The 19268-nt window shown below is 38.7% G+C and overlaps 1 protein-coding gene across 4 annotated transcripts in view; it reads left to right on the top strand.

Annotated features, from left to right (window-relative positions):
* Positions 1 to 19268, top strand: part of GRM5 (glutamate metabotropic receptor 5) — a 256806-nt gene that overhangs the window by 208815 nt on the left and 28723 nt on the right. For all 4 annotated transcript variants that reach the window (XM_062639091.1, XM_062639093.1, XM_062639090.1 and 1 more), the window contains 3 exons: positions 4634 to 4880; positions 9968 to 10136; positions 13086 to 13212. In XM_062639091.1, coding sequence (XP_062495075.1) covers positions 4634 to 4880; positions 9968 to 10136; positions 13086 to 13212 — 543 coding nt within the window. The remainder of the gene's footprint in view (positions 1 to 4633; positions 4881 to 9967; positions 10137 to 13085; positions 13213 to 19268) is intronic.

Genomic DNA, 19268 nt, shown 5'->3' with positions numbered 1-19268 from the left:
TGGATGGATGGATGGATGGATGGATGGATGGATGGATGGATGGATGGATGAATGGATGATCAGAACTGGCACAGAAGGGAGATTTGTCTGTGTAATATTTCTTAGACAGAACTGGCTATGACTTCAAATCTGGGATATCTCATGATCTCACATCTTGGAAAATAATAGGATAAGCCCTTATTTACTTACCAAAATTACTTGGACAAGTGTGAGACAAGAAACAGAGCAGAATTGAGAGATCTGTGCGTGTGCTCTAACTGCTGCAATTCCCCCATTTTTTAGAGAATTCTACAATGTTTGATCATTTATGATTGCAAGTGCTGTCCCACTGTCCTCATTAGGTCTGTTTTGATTCACACTGCATTCTTCTGCTGCCTTGTACAACTTAATTGAGTCAGGCAGAATTTTGTTTTTATTTCTGTAGTAATTGCCATGATACAGTGTTAACACTTATTGGTTCTGAGGTACTGCAGTACAGATAACTTCCTACACTCATTTGGACATAATGACTAAGTTCAGCACAGATTCGTAAATAGTTGATATTATTCCAAACAATGTTTGTGAATAATATCAACTATTCAATCCTGAAAAAATTGTTCAGTCCTACCACAGAAAAGGTGCTTAAGACTGTCAGAATTGCAGTAAGAATGAACTGAAGACCTACGAAACACAGCTTTGTACCTGACCCACATACATGGTCACCTTGGTACCCCCAGTTCCTGCTGTCTGCAGCATCCTGGGAGTGATGCTGAGTCTGGCTGCAAACTCTGTGGGCCAAAAAGGATTCACAGCTCAGGGGAGGTTACTCTAAACTGGCCGTATCCTGGTCCTAAGGTTTGAACATCCTTTTGCAGCTCTGGGTCATTAGGAGCTTTCCTGGGGAGCTTCATCTGTTTCAGTGCCTTTCAAAAGAAATGTATTGTGTTGCTCCCAAACTGTGACACCCAGTCCAAACCAAAGCACAGTATGCAGGAACAATTTGGAGATTGGTTTTGAAAGCCCCACATCTGAGCTCATACGTTCATTTGAACATGTCCTGCTTATTGCTACAAGCCAAGATTAAACAGCAACGTGCTGACTTTTCCCAGCCCACAGGAAAGCAAGATGTTTGCATTTTCTTCTTTGCAAATTTTTCTCGTATGGGAATGGTCAAGATGGAGAAAAGGAAATCTCATATAGATATGGGATTTTTAACCCTAATAGAAAAGAGTTCTAATCTGGATATTATAAATAAGCATATGGGTTACAGTCTGTGGATATTGATTCAGAGAAATCTCCAGGAACTCACCAACAAAGTTTAAGTTGACAAGCAAGTATCCTTTATTGCAGTGCTGGGAGATGCAGGGGAATTGCTCCTCCTAGCGTGTCTTGTCCAAGCATCAACCAGGCTGTGATTATATTGTCTTTAAACATACATATTCATTAGATTACATACATTACATTGTACTTTCAGAGAATGCCTCCTGCATGCTCACTAAAATGTGATAGTGGGCTTTGGGACCCCTGGCGGTAATTTCTTCATCACTTTGTTTTAAGATCGTTATCATATCAATAACCACCAGTCTGTTCTGGCAAAGCTTATTTTAGTAATTTCCTTTTCTCTATAGTCGCTAACAAAGCCTAACATCCTTGAAATTACTTATATACAACCCTATTCTTCAATCAACCCCCTTCTCCAATCCACCCTATTCTTCAGTCAACCCCCTTCTCCAATCCACTCTATTCTTCAGTCAACCCCCTTCTCCAATCCACCCTATTCTTCAGTCAACCCCATTCTTCAATATTTATTCACTGCCCAGTAACTCTGTAGGAACTCCGCAAATTCTATTAGATTTTTTCACTATTCGTTATTAAGAGTTTAATCAGTAAAGTCAATTCTATTGGACATTACTGGAGTAATCATCATTAAATTTATCCATGCCACCCTTCCATCTCATGCTGATCTTGTGTCAGGAAAGGTTCTTGACTGAAGACACACTTCTGTATAAATTTAAGAGTACGTGTTTGAGTTCTAACAAGAAAACCAGACTCTAACATTTAAATGGACAATGTGTTTAATAAAGCTATCTAAATAACACTTGTTGCAGAAATAGATTTAAAATATTTCTACTCTTTTTTTCTGGCTGAGAGACTGCTTTTTATCTTGAGTGTTCAGCCTTCCCTTACAACCACTCATAGGATCATTGAGGTAAATAATGTTATTTATATGCGTCAAGTCTAATGTACCTAAGTACTTTGTGAAATGGGTTGAAAGCCACTTTCAGACTTAACCACTTTTTAATACCGGCATTTTTAAAGACCACATTATTGTAAATTGAAGAGCAAAAATCTTCTTTTGTCTCAGTTTTTGAGATGTTCTCCTTAACCACAAGATTCCTGAAGTACTGCAAACTGACAGTCAGGCTTGGCAGGTGGGATTTGCCCCTGTATAGCAAAGTGAGGCTTTAATATCTCAGGGAAATGTTTTCTCCAGCTGCAGGAAGTATATTAAAATTCTCATAACAGCTAATTCTCTCACAACTCTGTTGGCAATTGCCAGCAGCTTCTGTGAAGAGCTAAGCAGCCTCATTACAAATGATCAGGTGAACTGAAAGAGGCTGTGTTTAAAGGAAGCCAGAATAATACTGCTGTAAAATTGAAGCACAAAGCCCAATGGAGAGTGTTCCTGAAAGAATTAAGCTATTACGTTTTTAAGTAATCATATGCAATAAAGAAGCTAGAATACTCTTTATAATAAATACTATTGCTGATGCAAATCTGATTCATTCTAACGGCTACTATAATTAACTGTATAGTTTGTGAGCTGTTAATTGTGAGGATGAATAATTGGTTAAACCATGTTTTGTGTATTGCAATGTAGTAGGCTTGTTCAATTTTCCACTTAATTTCAATTAATATGGGTTTTACATGTACAGCACTGTTGCAGTTTTTATGCTTATTACTTTTTAATTAGGAAAAAGTAATACCTTGGTAGAACAGAACAAATGAGCAATGCTGTGTGCTATTTCTAATGTTTTTTTTTTCCATTACAAATATTTCAAGCTGCTGTCATTTAAGTATCCACAGCGTTAATCACTGCTCCTGAGGTTGGCTGGAACTCGGAGTGCCAGTTCTCCCATGAAACAAGGGAAAAAGGGAACTCTCAGTCCCCTTATTCACTTACTGACCTCTACACAGTGATTTTCAGTTCAAACTACGTATCTTTGTTGCCTTTCCTGATGTTTTCATTACTCCAAAATGTTTTAGTGATTAGAACAGCGTGGTGATGTTCATTACTGAAAATGTGAGCTTGTAGATGTACTTGTTGTATGATGAGATCAATCACCAGCTGGAGATTCTTACCCATCTCCACAAAAGGTGCCTAGACATCAGACTGTATGCTTGTCTTCTGGATGGACATTGTTAAGCTAAACAAGTGCCATCCTCGGAGTCATATGTTAGTCTTCATTTCTTTCAAGGAAAAAATTGTTTCTACATCAGTCTTTTCATGGCACAAATTACTTCTCACATTGTGCTGCTCCTGCAGCCCAGATGGCCAGGTGTAATCTCCATCCTCCTCTCCAGCTCCTAGGGGCTGGTGCTTGACTGATAAAAGGACAGTAACTGTTCTAGTAGCGCTCTTTGTTTGTCCTCCTTCCAGAGCCAAATCTTTCCAGGTGTTTGACAAATCCCCAGCGCTACTGATGCAATTGCTTTATCTCTGACTCTTCTCACTTCCCCAGTATTAAAGATGCGGTGGCTGGAGTGCAGCTGGCAGCTTTGCTGACGACATATGAGGCAGAAAACCTCCAGCTTTCTCTTCCTTAGCTGGACTGGTGCTGCCAACAGAGTAAATCTCTGTCATTAGTAACACAGGGTTATAAAATAAAGGCCTTCAGGGTGTTGCTGAATGAATTTTTATTGTGCATTTCACAGAAGCTCAAATAGAAAATAGAAATCCAGACATTACCTTTTAAAAGCCAAACAAAATAAGGTCTACCAATTCCAGTTAAACAGAGTCATTGCCTAAGCCACATCATCAAACCCTTCACAGACATTTTAATACATTCATCTGCACTGCACCATTATCTTCACTTTGTAAATAGAGAGGAGCAAGAAATACAGAGGTAGGAGAGCTGTTAGCAGAGGAACTTTTGGTACAGTAAAGCAGTTGTTTTGTCTGCACAGGATTGCTTACCATGTTTCGGAAACAAAAGTGTTGACTGCAAAGTCATTGCAGAATAGACCCCAAGTTAGCACTTACACTTCAGCAAAGGATTTCTAAGAATTTGGAGAGATTTTTGCAGGCAGGGGGAAATTCCTGGATTTCCCAAAATGTTTTATAATGTTCATGATGTGTGCTTTAAAAAATAACACATGGTACAGAAATAGCTGAAAAACAACCCATGTGAAGCTGCACAGAGAAAGGCATCAGCTGGGTAGTAAAATATTTAAGGGGAAGCTCTTCCTTCATGCCTTTTTGTTTTTTAGCATAATCATTGTGTGCCCCAGTAACAGCATCTACTATGAGCTGCTTAAGACATTTCACAGGACTTTTTCCACCACGAATAACCAACCCACCAACAGATATCTGAAAACATCACTGTATTTCTACCCCATGCACTAACTACCCAGTTTGTGATGTTCCCCATAGGCCAGATGACTCTGAGGACACAGCACGTTCAGGACTCTAAGATGGGCTTTGTAATCAATGCAATATACTCAATGGCGTATGGGCTCCACAACATGCAGATGTCGCTGTGTCCAGGCTACGTGGGCCTCTGTGATGCCATGAAGCCTATCGATGGTCGGAAGCTCCTGGAATCCCTTATGAAGACTAACTTTACTGGAGTCTCTGGGGACATGATATTGTTTGATGAGAATGGTGACTCGCCAGGAAGGTAATGTTGACACTGTCAGACTGTTTAATACTGGATATGTTAACTATGTGCATAGTAGAGAGCTAAGATCTCATACTTTTATTTTCACATTTCCTGATTTTCTGTACTGATTGTTCCAAAATAACTTTTTTTAATGTGCCTTTTTTAATGATGTTTCATGTTCAAGATGTGAACTTTGAGCTATACAATCTTTCTACATGAATCTGCATTTGCATCTCTAAAATTTATAGGTACTACTACTACTACAAACCACCAGACTTTCAACTTCATGTTCACAGGCCATGACAGCCACCACAGCCTTGCTCTCTCTCTCACTGTAGGTGCTTGAATATATGAGTTTGATTGAGCAATAAGCAATCATAACAGACATCATTCTTTGGTTAAGAAAGGTAAAACAATATCAGAAATTTTGCATTGATTTGTCTGGGATTTTTTTCCCATCAGAATTATTGAAAATCTGCTTCCATGTCTCTCAACTAAAGCATTTCCATTTGCATAACAGACTGCTATCAATTCATACTGTGCTGCTATAAACCAAATTGAATTTAAACAAAGCTTCTTTTGCTGATAACTTACATACATGTATACATATATACATCTATGAAATAAAATACAAGTTTTTCTTTTTCTATGATGTATATGAAGCATTCAAATAAATGTACATTAAAAAGTATAATGAGGGTTATTTCCTGGGTTTCTGCCTATTGAACTCTAAGAAAATGAACAGCAAGTGTGATAATGGTCAAAGTATTTTTTTTCCCTATATTTCGATAAGTAAGTCACTGCTTTTGCTCCGGTTTTATTGGGACAGCCTTTTTTGTCTTATGTTATTGGGAAGGTTTTAAATGTCTTTGTGATGGCACCATATAAACTAGAGGGAAAATTGTTCATCCTGTACACTCATTTAAATTTTGTCTTCTCCCACTCATGTGAACTGAAAGGAAAGCATTAACTTCTGAGGAAAAGACAAATCTACTGGTTAGAAAATTTTGATGTTTCCAAAATTTTTGCAATTTAAGAACTGATTTTTTTTTCCTTATTTATTTTATTTGAAAACCTGTAAAGTCAGCATTCTCCCCAAAAGAGAGCAGGACAACCACATACAGAGCAGTCCGTTTGTGTGTCTGGAGACACGAATTCTCAAACTCTTTAGACTCAGACTCTAGGGAAATGCACTGTGGGCTGGTAGGAGAACTCAGACGCAAACTGGCAGAATTCCAGGAAAATTTCAGATGGAAATTTATTTTCAGCCCCGTTTTGGTGAACAAGGCTGACTTCCGCTAAACTTTTCTATTTTTACAAATTGCTGAATTCTGAAGAAAAGTGCTCAGTCTGGATTTCTCTGACCAAATTATTTTTAAAAAGACTTGTTCTGGACTTTTCTTAAAGGATTCCCATTTGGTTTTATTGGTGCTCAGATGCAGTGGGCTGCATCCTGCCTTATTCCTGTCTGTTTCACTCATTTCTTACAGAAACACTGAAAGCTGCCACAAATAAATGATATGTGGCATGACAACACCAATGACAATATCTAAATGTTGCAAAGAAATCTTTAGCTTTACTTTTTCTTCATGTTGGCATGCTTAACAGTCGCCATTTAATTCCATTTGTTACAAGGAATTTAATTGAATGTCTTGGGTCTTTTTAAAGTCAATTCTAAGAATGATGATGAAGGAATTATATCATGTGCAGCCATTTGCTCAGTCACAGTAGGACAATAGTGTTTCTAGTAGCATCGGGACATCATGTTGATTGACCACCTTGAGGTACCTCAACTTCAAGAAAGTCCAGCCTGACTGGAGTTGTGTGAGATACAGTAGTGCTCTGTCTACTCAAACTGTGTGTGGTGACAAAGTGGTCCCTGTGTGTTTGCTTTTGAAACACAGCTCTTTATTCTCTCCTCTATAACAGTCACATCATTAAATCCAGTCCGTGTGCTTAAATTAGCCAACACTGAATTTAAATGTACTTTTTCATGTTAAGCCTTTATAAGATGCTCCATCTCTAATGCCCAGGTTTTGAGTAGTTCATAGTCTTTTGAACACTTTCAAACACTATTTGCAACAGCTGGGAGATGGTGTAATCATACTGGAACAACTCATCTGTCTTGTTCACTTGTGTTGATAGCTGCATCTCGACTTTTTAAAGCAGAAATCTAAACCCTTGCAGCTGTACTGTGGTAGTAGTGTTAAGCAGGAAATCAGAATATAAAAGCCTTTCTGACCTAGATAGCTCAGGATTTTGATGTATAGCAAAAAGGGGTTGATATTATACAACAGATGATTAATCCCACAAGATGCTTTGAATCCTGGCCCTATCCCAAAGTCCTTTATGTGTATGTTGATCTTAGAGAAGGGCTTGTTTTATGTGAGACAAAATACATGAAAAAAACAAATGAGAATAGAAGAGACACCCATGATTTCTCAGGAAGACTAACAACTATCTGCAAATACTATTGAAACTCCACAGAAGGAATCAAGAAAGCAAGAGAAGGCAAGAAAAACAAAATACTGACGTTTTGTCTGTACTACCAATAAAATATGGTTTCTCAGCAACTTCATGGCACTTCAGTTTTGAAAAGAGTGTTTTACACTGTGTCTAGGGCACTGCTGGAAATACAATATTGCACCATCTGGTCTCTCCTATCCTAATGTGACAAACTGCCTCTGTGGTACCTCAAGGTAGCTCCAGGAATCCAGTGGCTCCTGAATCTCCGCTATAGAAATGGACTTCTTACTGAGTCTGGCTATTACTATTAGTCCACCAATGCTGTTCTACCCAGAGAAGAGACAATAAACATATTGAGACAATAGGTTATATAATTTGTTAGATTTCTTTCCAGTATTACCCTTGGGATGTGTGCATGGAACTGCTACTGGAGACAGAATTGTTTTAGGTCCTGTGGCCTGTTAAGCATTGGCAGTACTTTCATTTATCTGCCCATGAATCTCTGAATCAACAGCTATAACAAAACAATACTCAGAGGAGTGTTACAGTGACATGACAATGTTGAATAGACTCCACAGTTGCTTCTGGGCTCACTTTTCGGTTAGTCTGTTTGATCCTTGAACAGGCTGTTACTGTGTTTGTGAACCTCAAACAAAATCCCTGAGTTTATAATGATGTGTAAAAGCCTGTTAATTCATATTTGTGTGTGTGTTATTTGGGTTCAATTCAGTTGTGTCCGTATGGCATTCACATCTCCAATCTGATCAGGTCATTCTCAAAGCCATGGTCATTTCCTTCTTTATACAGCATGGAAAGTGAAATATTCCGAACTCCAGGAGTATCATTAATTGATTATATCATTAATCATTAATCAATAAATTGATGACTTCTTCTTCTTTTGGAAAAACTCAAGAATCATATGGTATTGCTAATGTCATATTGCCCATTCAGTCACACTCCACTTTCATTTTCTTTCACAGGTTGCTTGCAGTCCTGATCCAAGCCTCTGTGTGATTTTGGCATTCAATCCAGTCAGTTTCCCAACTGTGACAGTTAGTTTCCCGATGCAAAGCATCCTGGGATGCATGGATGGAGAATATTATAGAATAGGTTTACTGTATATATTTTATGTCAGCATGGGGAAAATATTGATGCTTTATATAGTATGACTACTACTTGTCAGTCTTAAAAGTGTTTCCTCAAACCTTAAGAGAGATACTTGGTTATCTTAGTTAAGAGACCGCTCTATTTAATGAGCTGGTTCTTTTACCTCTGCTTTGGACTTCACTACACTCTGACAGTGTCACTCTTAATCCAACCCCTGCTTTGCCTTGGGGACTAATTTTGCGCCTGCTGCCAGGAAAAAGTTGTCTCCTCATTTATGAGCCAGGCAGGTTTTCTAAACCTATGAGTGTTAATCTTCTCAATCTATACTGATTGATTTTTTCCATTGGTGAATTTCATGTTGCTTAATCAGATTATTGCAAAACCCACTGAAGAGGAAGCAAAGAAAAGCATGACGTCCTCACTTCAGGATTTGCCCAACTTTCTAAACACGCCTTATAAGTAAGCGCTAAATGAACCGGTCTGTGAGGCAGAAAGATAGCCTGGTGTTCAGCATGCTGGTAGAAGGCTACTGAGTCCTATACTGCTGCATGAACTTTCTGTAAGGCTGTGGGAGCTAAACAGAAAGTAGGAGGAAGAGGAACATGAACCTAAAAACTCATCAGCTCTAGCTCTGCTCCTAATCCTTCTGTTCACGGATAAAGAGGTGATCTGACTCAAAAGCAGCTGAGGACTGAGGCATGAATACTCTTCCTTTTCCATGCCATATTGTACAATGAATTAAATGTGTTCTGCTCACTGAGGAATCATATAAAAATGAAGAGGGTTGTGTGGATGGCAGACAATAGCATTTGCTGCTGCAATGTTGTAGAAGAAAAAGAAAATAAAAGGCAAATCTCAACATCATTTTTCAAATGCCTGGACAACAAGGTTCTTCTTGATAAGATCTCCCTGAAGCCTCAATCAAGACCCATATTCCTGGAGGCTGTGGCTGACAAATGATGCCTGATTCCTTCCTGGTGCCACACCAAATTGCATCTTGCGCTATTACAGTAAGGGAGGTTTCTTTTGATCCCACAAGCCTAGGTTCCTTCAACCTCACTTTACAAGCTCAACTGTCTCCAGGCTTCCTCTCTCATAAATGGAATAAGCACCTGCACAGTGAGGAGCACTTAGCATAGGGAACTGCCATTATAAGTTTAGATGTCTCTGCATCTTCCATAGAGGGATCCTTGTACAGCTAGGGTTCCCTATGCAGTTGGCTTCAGTGCTGAAAGTTACACAGGATGAATCCTGTCTGGCCCATTTCACTGTTTTCCTGAAATAAGCACAGTCATTCTCAGAAGCTCCGTCACTGAACCCCAAAGCGTTCAAATAGAAGAAAATGATTCAAAATACAAAGGAAAGGAAATATATCATAAAAATCATTGGGACAGACTTAAAGGAAACATAATGCTTGAAATTTTGTCTTCTTTATTTCAGTAAGCTTGATATTGACTGTACAGTGTTCCTTTAATTTGAAACGTTTCATGATGTCTTCAACTGAGCTATGTCTCCCCTTTCTGTTTCCAAAGATATGAAATTATGAATTTTAAGAAAATGGGGAAGGACTACTTTGATTATATCAATGTTGGCAGCTGGGACAATGGTGAGCTGAAAATGGACGATGATGAAATATGGTCAGAGAAAAATAACATCATCAGATCTGTGTGCAGTGAACCCTGTGAAAAAGGACAGATAAAGGTAAATATTTTCTCCATTTACTTCAGGCATGCAGAATACAAGTTTTTCCTAACTCTCCCATGGAGACAAACATCCCACACCTTAACTAAAATGTACAGATTTATGTACTTTGTACTTACTTGTATCATAGTAATCTCACAATTTTCATAAATTGCCATTTTCCTGTAGTCCTGTATCTGTGAATTACTGACTTTTTTTTACTTATTTCCCAAATGCTTTAGACTAGGCAGTGTTTGTGGGCTTTTTGTTGCATATTTTTACAGCATCTGATTCAATGCAAATCCCTGAGTGGGAATCGTCAGTACAATTGCAGGTAAATTATAAATAATAATAACTATTATACCAGTGCTAGACATAGACACCTAGACTGGAACATTATTACTCAGATCAAATTTGTGGCGTCATCAGAGAACATCAATAACTACCATTGCATAGAGCTTCAGGAGATGCAGGTAACATTTGTTTTAGTCATATATGTTTTACTGCTGCTTTATTTCCCAGGTTTTTGATTTTCCTTTCTACCTTTAATGTTGCTGTGAGTAAGAAGGGTAAATGAATCTGTCATATATTAATTATACTCTATTATCCTTCAGCATAACACTCCAAAACAGTTAAAACACTGCAAGTCCTTAGCTTACCTTGCAGTCATTTATATAAAAGCCTGTGGAATGAGGGGATGAGCATGGAGAGTGGCTCAGACTGAAAAAAAGCAGCTGTAATTTCTGACATGTTTCACTGGAAGCTGGATCACTTTTCTCCTGTGATAACATGGCATTTTCTCCTGTGTTAACATGGCATGCCTGTAAAACCTGGCAAGCAGCTGCAATGAAATTCTGATGGGAGGCTGATAATGCTCTGCAACATAAAGTGAGTCTCTTCAGATTGAGTTTTCCAGAGTTGTAGAGCAGTCATCATGTTTTATTCCCTAACTGGTCTTTGGCAGAGTTGGTACACGAGTTTCATCAGACCAAATGTCTTCAGTGTAGGCATATACAGTTGTTGACATTTCTGAACTTCTTTGTTGTCAATGGAAATGATTTAGTATTCCAGATCAGGAGTCATCTCGTCCTCATGTAGGCTTTGAAAACACTTAAGGTGCATCTCAACAACAAGGATTTGATAAAATCCATACACAAGCAACTCCAAACATTTGAAATAGTGTGGACATACGTTTATTTAAATATATACAGGTTCAAAGGATTGCCCTGATGACTAGGGGAAGGGAAAATAAGTTTTTATTCAAGAGAATTATTTTTGTTACAAGGGGCAGAAGAGATTGGTTTTAGTTAAATGCTACAACAAACAGTTATTCAAGAAATTAAAAGGATGAAGAAATAAATGTCTGAGAAATTTAATGCAAAAAATTTTGACCTGATTCTGAGTAGTAGAGAACAATTACTTTGATTACACAGAAGGATACATAATTCTTCTCTGGATTAACCCCCAGGTGTTGCTGGGTAAGAAATTATCAGTGTACCAGTTTACAGACAGATTTGACAAATTCCAAGTATTTTATAGAATATATTGATTTAGTGAAAAGTTTAACAGGGAAGTGTAAGTGAATTGTTTTGATAGAATGTTTAAGTGGCTTGATAATAGCATATGGTTATTATTTTGTCATTTCATTTTCCTATTTTATGCATTGTAAAACTATGGATTTTTATAATGCATCATATTTATCAGGATATGTATTGAAAACTTAGTGCAAGATTTCTAAGAATTGATTTTCCCAGACATTAAAAATTTTGTCGTTTATTCAACTTTTTATTCTAGTTCAAAATGAAAGAAATTCTGGCATGTGAATTCTTCTAGAGGACAGCTATTCTGTTTTGCAAGTAGATTAGTCTTAACACTCGTAGAGCAAATTACATATGCTCCCATGGGCTCTCTGCCAGGTTAGATGTTTCAGTGTTGCTTTTTCCTCTTTTCATACTTTACAATTTTAAAAACAAAACAAAAAAAAATGAAGTTTTAAGGTCACCATATTGCTGATGAAAATGACATAATTGACCTTTCTTTCACTGCAGCGTTGCAGAGAGCAATGTAGTTATTTTTGATTACACTCCTTTACATTTCATTTATTAAGATTGCAATAAAGACATTGGTTTTTGAAGCCACCTGCTAAATTCATCATTGCAAAAGGTACATAAGTCAAACTACTTATGCTGTAATTGGGAGTATTAGTTTAGAAAATGTTTGGGAAGAGCAGAGAAGCTGGGAACACTTTATTTCAAAAGAAAGACGTATTGACAAGAAGCACAGATGTTTTTGGTGCCCAGAGATGATGATAAGGATCTTGAAAAATCTGCATCTCAGTTATGAGCACGCAATAACATTTGGAAGTAAATTATAAAATGAGAAATCAGGTCAAATGTTAAAATGGATAAAGATAACATTTTCATTCTTAAATGTTAATTAGAATTGCAGTAATTAAATAATCCTGGGAAAGGCATGTTCAGTTTTTATGTCTGGAAAAAAAATCAGTTTTAACAAATTACTCACATCTGGGTGGAAAATAAGCACCAAAAAATATTAGAGTAATGAGCCCTTAGGGAAATAATGTTTCTGAAATGATTCCTTGTATGGACCACAATGGAGTGAACTATATACCTTGTGTATCACACAGTGGCTTCTGTAGGCACATTGCCATCTATGAAATATTGAGTTTTGCTAATTCTAAGAGGGAAAAAGCATCTTATTGCCAGTCTGTGCCTCCACTTAAACTTCTGTGGCATTGATGGTACCTTTATTCTGGTACACATGATGGGAGAACTGAGAACTTGAGTCATTTTGTATAAGCAAAAATATCATTAAAAGAAAGTTCATTTAAAGTAAACTTCTAAAAAAACCTCTATTAAATAAAAAGGGATTAAAAAAATTTAAATTAACAACTGGGGCAGCATGAATGCACATTTGCGTTGTTAAACCAAATGTCAATTTTTGTCTCAGGTGATCCGTAAAGGAGAAGTGAGTTGCTGTTGGACCTGCACTCCTTGTAAAGAGAATGAATATGTATACGATGAATACACATGCAAAGCCTGCCAGCTCGGCTCCTGGCCCAATGATGACCTCACAGGTAAATGGGTTGTGGCTGTGCTTATGTTGTCAATGAAAATGTTCTGAGCTGAAGAAACAAATGCCAGACACAAGTGAGCATGAGGACTGTTTTGGTCAGATTGAACCCAGGGACAGAGCTGACATTTGAACTGAGGCTGGTATTTGTCCCTTCTTCTCAAGGAATCATTGGTGTAATTAAGATGCTTTCTAAAGACCTGAATTACTAAATCTAGAAATAAAAACATAGTCCTGGTTTTGTCCTGTCCTAACATCTAGCTGGTGATGCAGACGTTGTCCTATCCAAACAGGTAAGGAAATCCTGTCCTTGGCAGAGAAATTATTAAGAGAGGTCAGTTTTCAGTTTTATTTTCCTCCCATGCAGGTACAGAAGAGTCATGGAATACTTTCTTTTTTTAATCTGAAAAAGTTATGAACTAATTGCTGTAGTTTCTGCTGCTAAATGCATAAGTGCTCCATTAGTCCTTTGTTCACCAGAGTCTGTACAGACTACAGGGTTCATGTTCTTCTTGTGTAGCTCTCTGTGCTCTTGCAGAATACCAATTTGGCTGCTTTAGAGATAAATTACTCCAACACTTGTATCCCACAGCCTCTCTTCTTTGTGACTAATAAACAGAATTCAAGAATTCAACCGCTCAGAGCACAAACTACTTCAAAACACCTCAAGGAGCAGGTTCTCACTGCCTCTTTATGGGCAAGGGGAGATGAGTCAGGGTTTTTCTAAAGAGCTCACAAGCTTGTTTTTTCATACAACTTCTGTTGATGAGGGGAGAAATTTTTAGGGTGAAAGAGGGAAGACAAAAAGAAAACTTTTTCTGGATGAATTTATGTAAGTGGAAGAGTGTCAGGCAAGGCTTCGCCTATACAAAGATTTGTATATATAAATTACTCCTTTCCTGGTAAGGAATGCTACATTGCTGTAATATATGAGCTAGGTCATTTAATTACAGCAAAAATATCATTTAGCCATGAAGCTGCCAGGGTATTTTACAGAAAATGTCAAACATGAGACTTTCATTTTTTTCTCAAAATACTTCTAACTGCAAAAGCTGAAACAGCAATAACATGGATTTTGCAAGTGCTCCCCCAGCCCTGACTCCCAGGGCACTCAGCAATCAGCCAGCAAAGCCTTCTCATATCAAGGAGAATGGAGAAGAAGATAAAAAGAGATTCATCCCCACACATCCCCCAAAGCACAGTACTGAGGATGTGGAGTAAGCTCATACAGGTTCACGTCCCAGATATGCTATCCAGAAGCCTCCAAAACCCACAATGCAAGGACAAGGTCAGCACACCAGGCTGGCCAGTTTATGACAGTCAACTAGTTGTAAATCATCAACTTCAACCACTTGGGCTCTTGTTTGAGATGTGGCAGATCCCAACTTACATCTCTGTTTCAATAAGCAGCTGAGGTTTTACCCAAAGTAGATCAGTTACAAAAAGAGCTGCTATGAGTCAGTTAGGAGGGAACTTGTTCCAAATGCCTCAATGGACCATTTCAAAGACTCACTTCTGAAACATGGAGAATGGGAACAGCCTAATGCCATAGTGAAGTTTGGGTAATTAAGCCTGCAAGCATCATATGTAGGCCAGGTTGGCCTTTGGGCCCCGTGCTTTGAGTGGCTTCCCAGGGCATGCAAACCTTCATGCCTCAGTCAAGGCATCAGTCTGCGCTTGTGCAAGAATTTACCATCTGAAAGTCTTACTTTGCCCTTGGGATGGAAAAGCCGGATGAGGTGGCACCTGGAAAACTCCTGTAGGATGAGTCAATAGTTTTCTAATCAGCTCTGTTTTAACAAAGAGTAGTTGTCTTTTTAGTCAAGCCAACTGCTTTGTTTGTATTACATGAGCTGCTGCATTTTGCAAACCATTCATCTGGCTTTAGACAGTATTTTATGTCTTTATAAGGACCAAAGGCAACATACACACAAAGCAACCCCTCAAATTCAGTGCCAAACAGTGTTCCTCAGGAGATCTAACCCATATTCCTTAGCCAGGCACAAATTCAGCAGGCACTGTTTGGACATGGAAACCCCTTTGGACTTCATGAGCACAGCTGATATAATATTCACTCCTGATAACAGGGCATCCATCACAATAGCTTCATGGCTCTGTAGCCCCAACTTAACTAACTATTCACATGATAGCTGGATCTCGTTTTATTTAGCTTTGTATCAAAAACAGATGTTTAAAAAGCCTATTCCCAGCTTATCCATACAGTATATTGAGCTGTATTTTTAATGGACATAATTATAGTCCTAACTTTACAGCTTGTTAAAAAACTGTCTCTCAGTCTTGTTTACAACATAAAATTTAGTCATATAGGTGAATTAAAAATAAGGAGAGGGAGATATGTTTTGTATTCTGGCAAGGAAATTTCCCTTCAGTTTTATGAAGCGTACACTAATCTCCTTGAAATGCCCCTAGATCTGATACTGAAGCAGTCTATGTCTCCTTACTGCTTGATAAAGCTGTGTCTTAGGTAATAACAGCTCCACAAGGCTACACATTTAGAAAGCTCATTGGAATAAGTCTTCCGTGCACGATCACCTTCAGGTGAGAGTCCTGTAGGTATATTAGCCACCAGCCAGGGAAGGCTTTCAATGTGGAGCTGTACCTCACTGTTTGCCAGAGATGTGAACTTGGATAAAAACATTTTTGGAATCCTTTCTTGGCTCACACAACAAAACATTGCTTCATCTTTCTTATGCTCACTGACCAGCATCAGTTTTGTGCCACAAACTTCACATATAAAATGTGTACTGTTGCTCACAGAAAGGAAAAAAGATTGATGCCTTTTTCCAATCACCTGTGAAAAACCAGAATTCAGATGCAGGAGGGGAAAAAACAGAAGGGATGCAGTACATGTAGGAAAACAAAGTTATTCTCAGAACATAAGAAGACATTGGAGTTCTGAAGTACAGAAAGGTGCAGGAAGTCCAAAGGTAGTGAGAAAGACAAATAAAAGGAAGGAGTATCTCTTGATTAAATCAGTTACTTGAAAATGTCTCTATCTAGAAGTAAAGCTGAGGTGAGAAAGGGAATGTTTAGCCACCTATATTTTATTTCCTCACAAGTCCTAGTTTCATAGCTTATGCATACTACCAAAAAAATAGTCATCCTCTTACTTTTCTCCAAATGGGTCTACACCATCCCAACACATAACCAAAGTCATTCTTTTATCCTCCTGGCTTAGTATCAAGATGTGCTTTCCAATCTGCTGTAGCTCCCCTTCTTCCTCATGGAATGTGCTGACATCTGTACATTACAGCACCACTTCACACATTAGTATGGCCAGTATGGCTGAGCCACATGCACAGTTAGAGCAAGAGAAACTCATGGGCTTAGGTCCAAGCCCTTCTTTATATTTTATTCACAGTGGAGGGAAGATAAATAGATGCCAGGCATGTTTAAATACAAATGAAGGGATTTTCTTAACACTGAGGACTAAACCAAAATTATATGAATTTTTCAGCAGTTTGATGAGAGTGGCTTTTTGGTTCACCAAAAATCCACTTGGCTTTGAGGACATGGACTTCTGTGTTCAAAAATGGTGCCTTGGAAAGATCACACAAGTTTTGTTCGGCATCTCAAAGTTTTTTCATTGGATGTAGGTTCGTCTTGGTGCAGTTATCAGTAGTGCTTGTTTAAGGACATTTTTGAGGCAGGAAAGAGGCAATTATTCTCTCTGTCATTCAGGGACAGCATACAACAATAGCAGAAACTAAGTTTTGTCTAGCAACCTCTGGGACTGCAAGGAAAGCAGGTGATATTAATTTCACTGACACCTGGATTCTCTTCAGGTTGCATTGACATTTTTCTCATCGTCTGTGTAGTCCAAATATGCTGGCTATTTGATTATTTGATTTTCTTAATTGTGTTCCCATGGAAATAAGAGCTGAAATATTTTACAGCTTTTGAAATGCTTTCTTTGTCATTCAAGGATAAGGCTAAATATCAGAAATCAGTTTTTACTATTGTTACAAAATTGCTTTCACCAAATAAGATGAAACCTGATTTGTAAGTAAACCCAGGATAGCATCATCATGATCTTGTCTACTTGTCTGAAAGTGCTAGATAAAAACTGGATTATCCAAACAATCCTTGAATGGAAAGGGCTGAAAAAAGGGCACCTGACCTCTAAACGACACAGCAGCCATTTCAAAGATCTCTGACAACACCGATGCTGTATGCCATTTGGCTTGCACCAGTCTGGATTGTTCACTGAGAAACAAGGACGGCTCCTTCCCTCATCCTAAGGGCATTGCTCGTACTGTCAGCCAGAGCTGCAGAGAACAGAGAGTGCTGAGAGCTGCTGCTGTCTTGGCTCTGGGCACTGTCTGGGACAAAACACTGCCACGGCTCATGCAAAGCACCTATGGGGCCAAGGGCAGGGGTGATGCTCAAAGGCTGATCATGATGGATCCCCACAAGGGCTTGGTTGGCTCTTCCTGCAGCATGCTGATTCGGGCTATGGCAAAAGTCATGGGGGTCTGAGACTCGCGTGTCTCATAAAACTGGATCCTGCCTCCCACCCCAAGCAAAGCAATCATTCATCTCTTGGATGAAATATCTTCAAGCAGTAATTGCCTGTTGCAATCAGAATGCTTTCTTGCATTGTTGCTTGCAATAAAGTTACAGCCATTGGTAATTACAGCAGTAGTCTGACAGTTGTGAGCACGAGGCAGAGCACAATTCAGCTTGTGCTGACATTGATTTTGCTGCTGAAACATGACTAGGGTCTTGTGTTTGGCCATAACTGGTAAGGCTGTAATTCAGACTGAGGGTAGGAGGACACAGTTTTTATCTGGTTGGTTTTAGTGTTTTAAATGCACATCATCAGAGAATATGTCAAATTTTCAATCTGACTTTCTGTGCCCTGTACTTCTCTTTTCTTTTTCTTTCTTACTCCAAGTGAAATATAACTATTTCCATTGTCACTCTCACACTTGCCTCTTGGAGAAAACAAATGAGGACAAGTTAAGGGTTCAAGTGGCAATGTGATGACCACAATCTGTGGCTGTCACGTCCTCTCCCTTGTTGCTGGGTTTGAGGGCTTTTCTTCCCTCAGTCGCTTGTTTCAAGTGAGGTGTGAACTTTAGCTTCTAGTCCATTTACAGCCCAAGTCTCCAACATGAGCCACACAGTGCTTCAGGCTCAGGTGAGCTGGTTCAAGAATGCTGAGCTCAACAAACAGCTCTGGATGAAGGGGGACTTGTCAACAAAGCCAGAAGGATACGCTTGCAATTGTGCTTTACATTATAGAAAGTTTGATGAACATGACATATTCTGAACAAAATATTTACAACACACAGATCCAGCATTTTTAGTGAAACTTAAAACATTAGAGCTAACATAAGGATGGACTTGAGTGCTGCAATCCATCAGTTCCTCCTCCCTTTCTGCAAATTTGTATCATTAAGGAGACATTCCCCATGTGGTCACAGAGTAACTTTAATGAATTGTTCTAAGATTCCCAGCCTTGTCTTTTATTGCCCTGCACAGCTAAATCAGTGTATGTAGGTTGCTAGGGACTTAGGCTCCTGAGCTGCAGATGCCCCAGTTTTCATGGTTTAAGATGTGACTGATTCTCATTCCTGCCCTACAGAGGTGGCAGAATAAACACATGCACAGTCCTCAGCTTCATCTTCTGACTCTGCAAACCTGCTTTTGCTGATGGTTTCAGTCAATGTGTCAGCCTTGGAACTTCAGCACCTAAACCAGCTCGGTCACCTCTACATGCTCTGCTATTGTAACAACTACAAAAGGTCCCACCAGAACAGGGCAAAGAATTGGAGACCATAATAGTTTATCATGGCACCAGAATTTAACATCAAAGCATTAAAGATGTCCTTTCAAGCTTCAGTGAGTCCACATCCCATATGGAGGCCACAGGGTTGATTCTCACCCAGGACTTTGGGGAATATAATCCTTACTTTTGCCTTGTCTGTTTGGGTAACAAGCTAGGTTTTTATTAAGAAAAATATAAAAATAAAATAAAAGCTATCCTGTAGCTCTGTATTCTGATGTAGATTTCTATTCTGATTCCTACATTTT

Source organism: Pezoporus occidentalis, unplaced genomic scaffold (assembly GCF_034315485.1).
Source record: "Pezoporus occidentalis ecotype Australia unplaced genomic scaffold, CSIRO_AGI_Poc_V1 ctg6, whole genome shotgun sequence".
In the NCBI taxonomy this organism is placed as follows: domain Eukaryota; kingdom Metazoa; phylum Chordata; class Aves; order Psittaciformes; family Psittacidae; genus Pezoporus; species Pezoporus occidentalis.
This window is presented reverse-complemented; position numbering and strand designations above follow the sequence as displayed.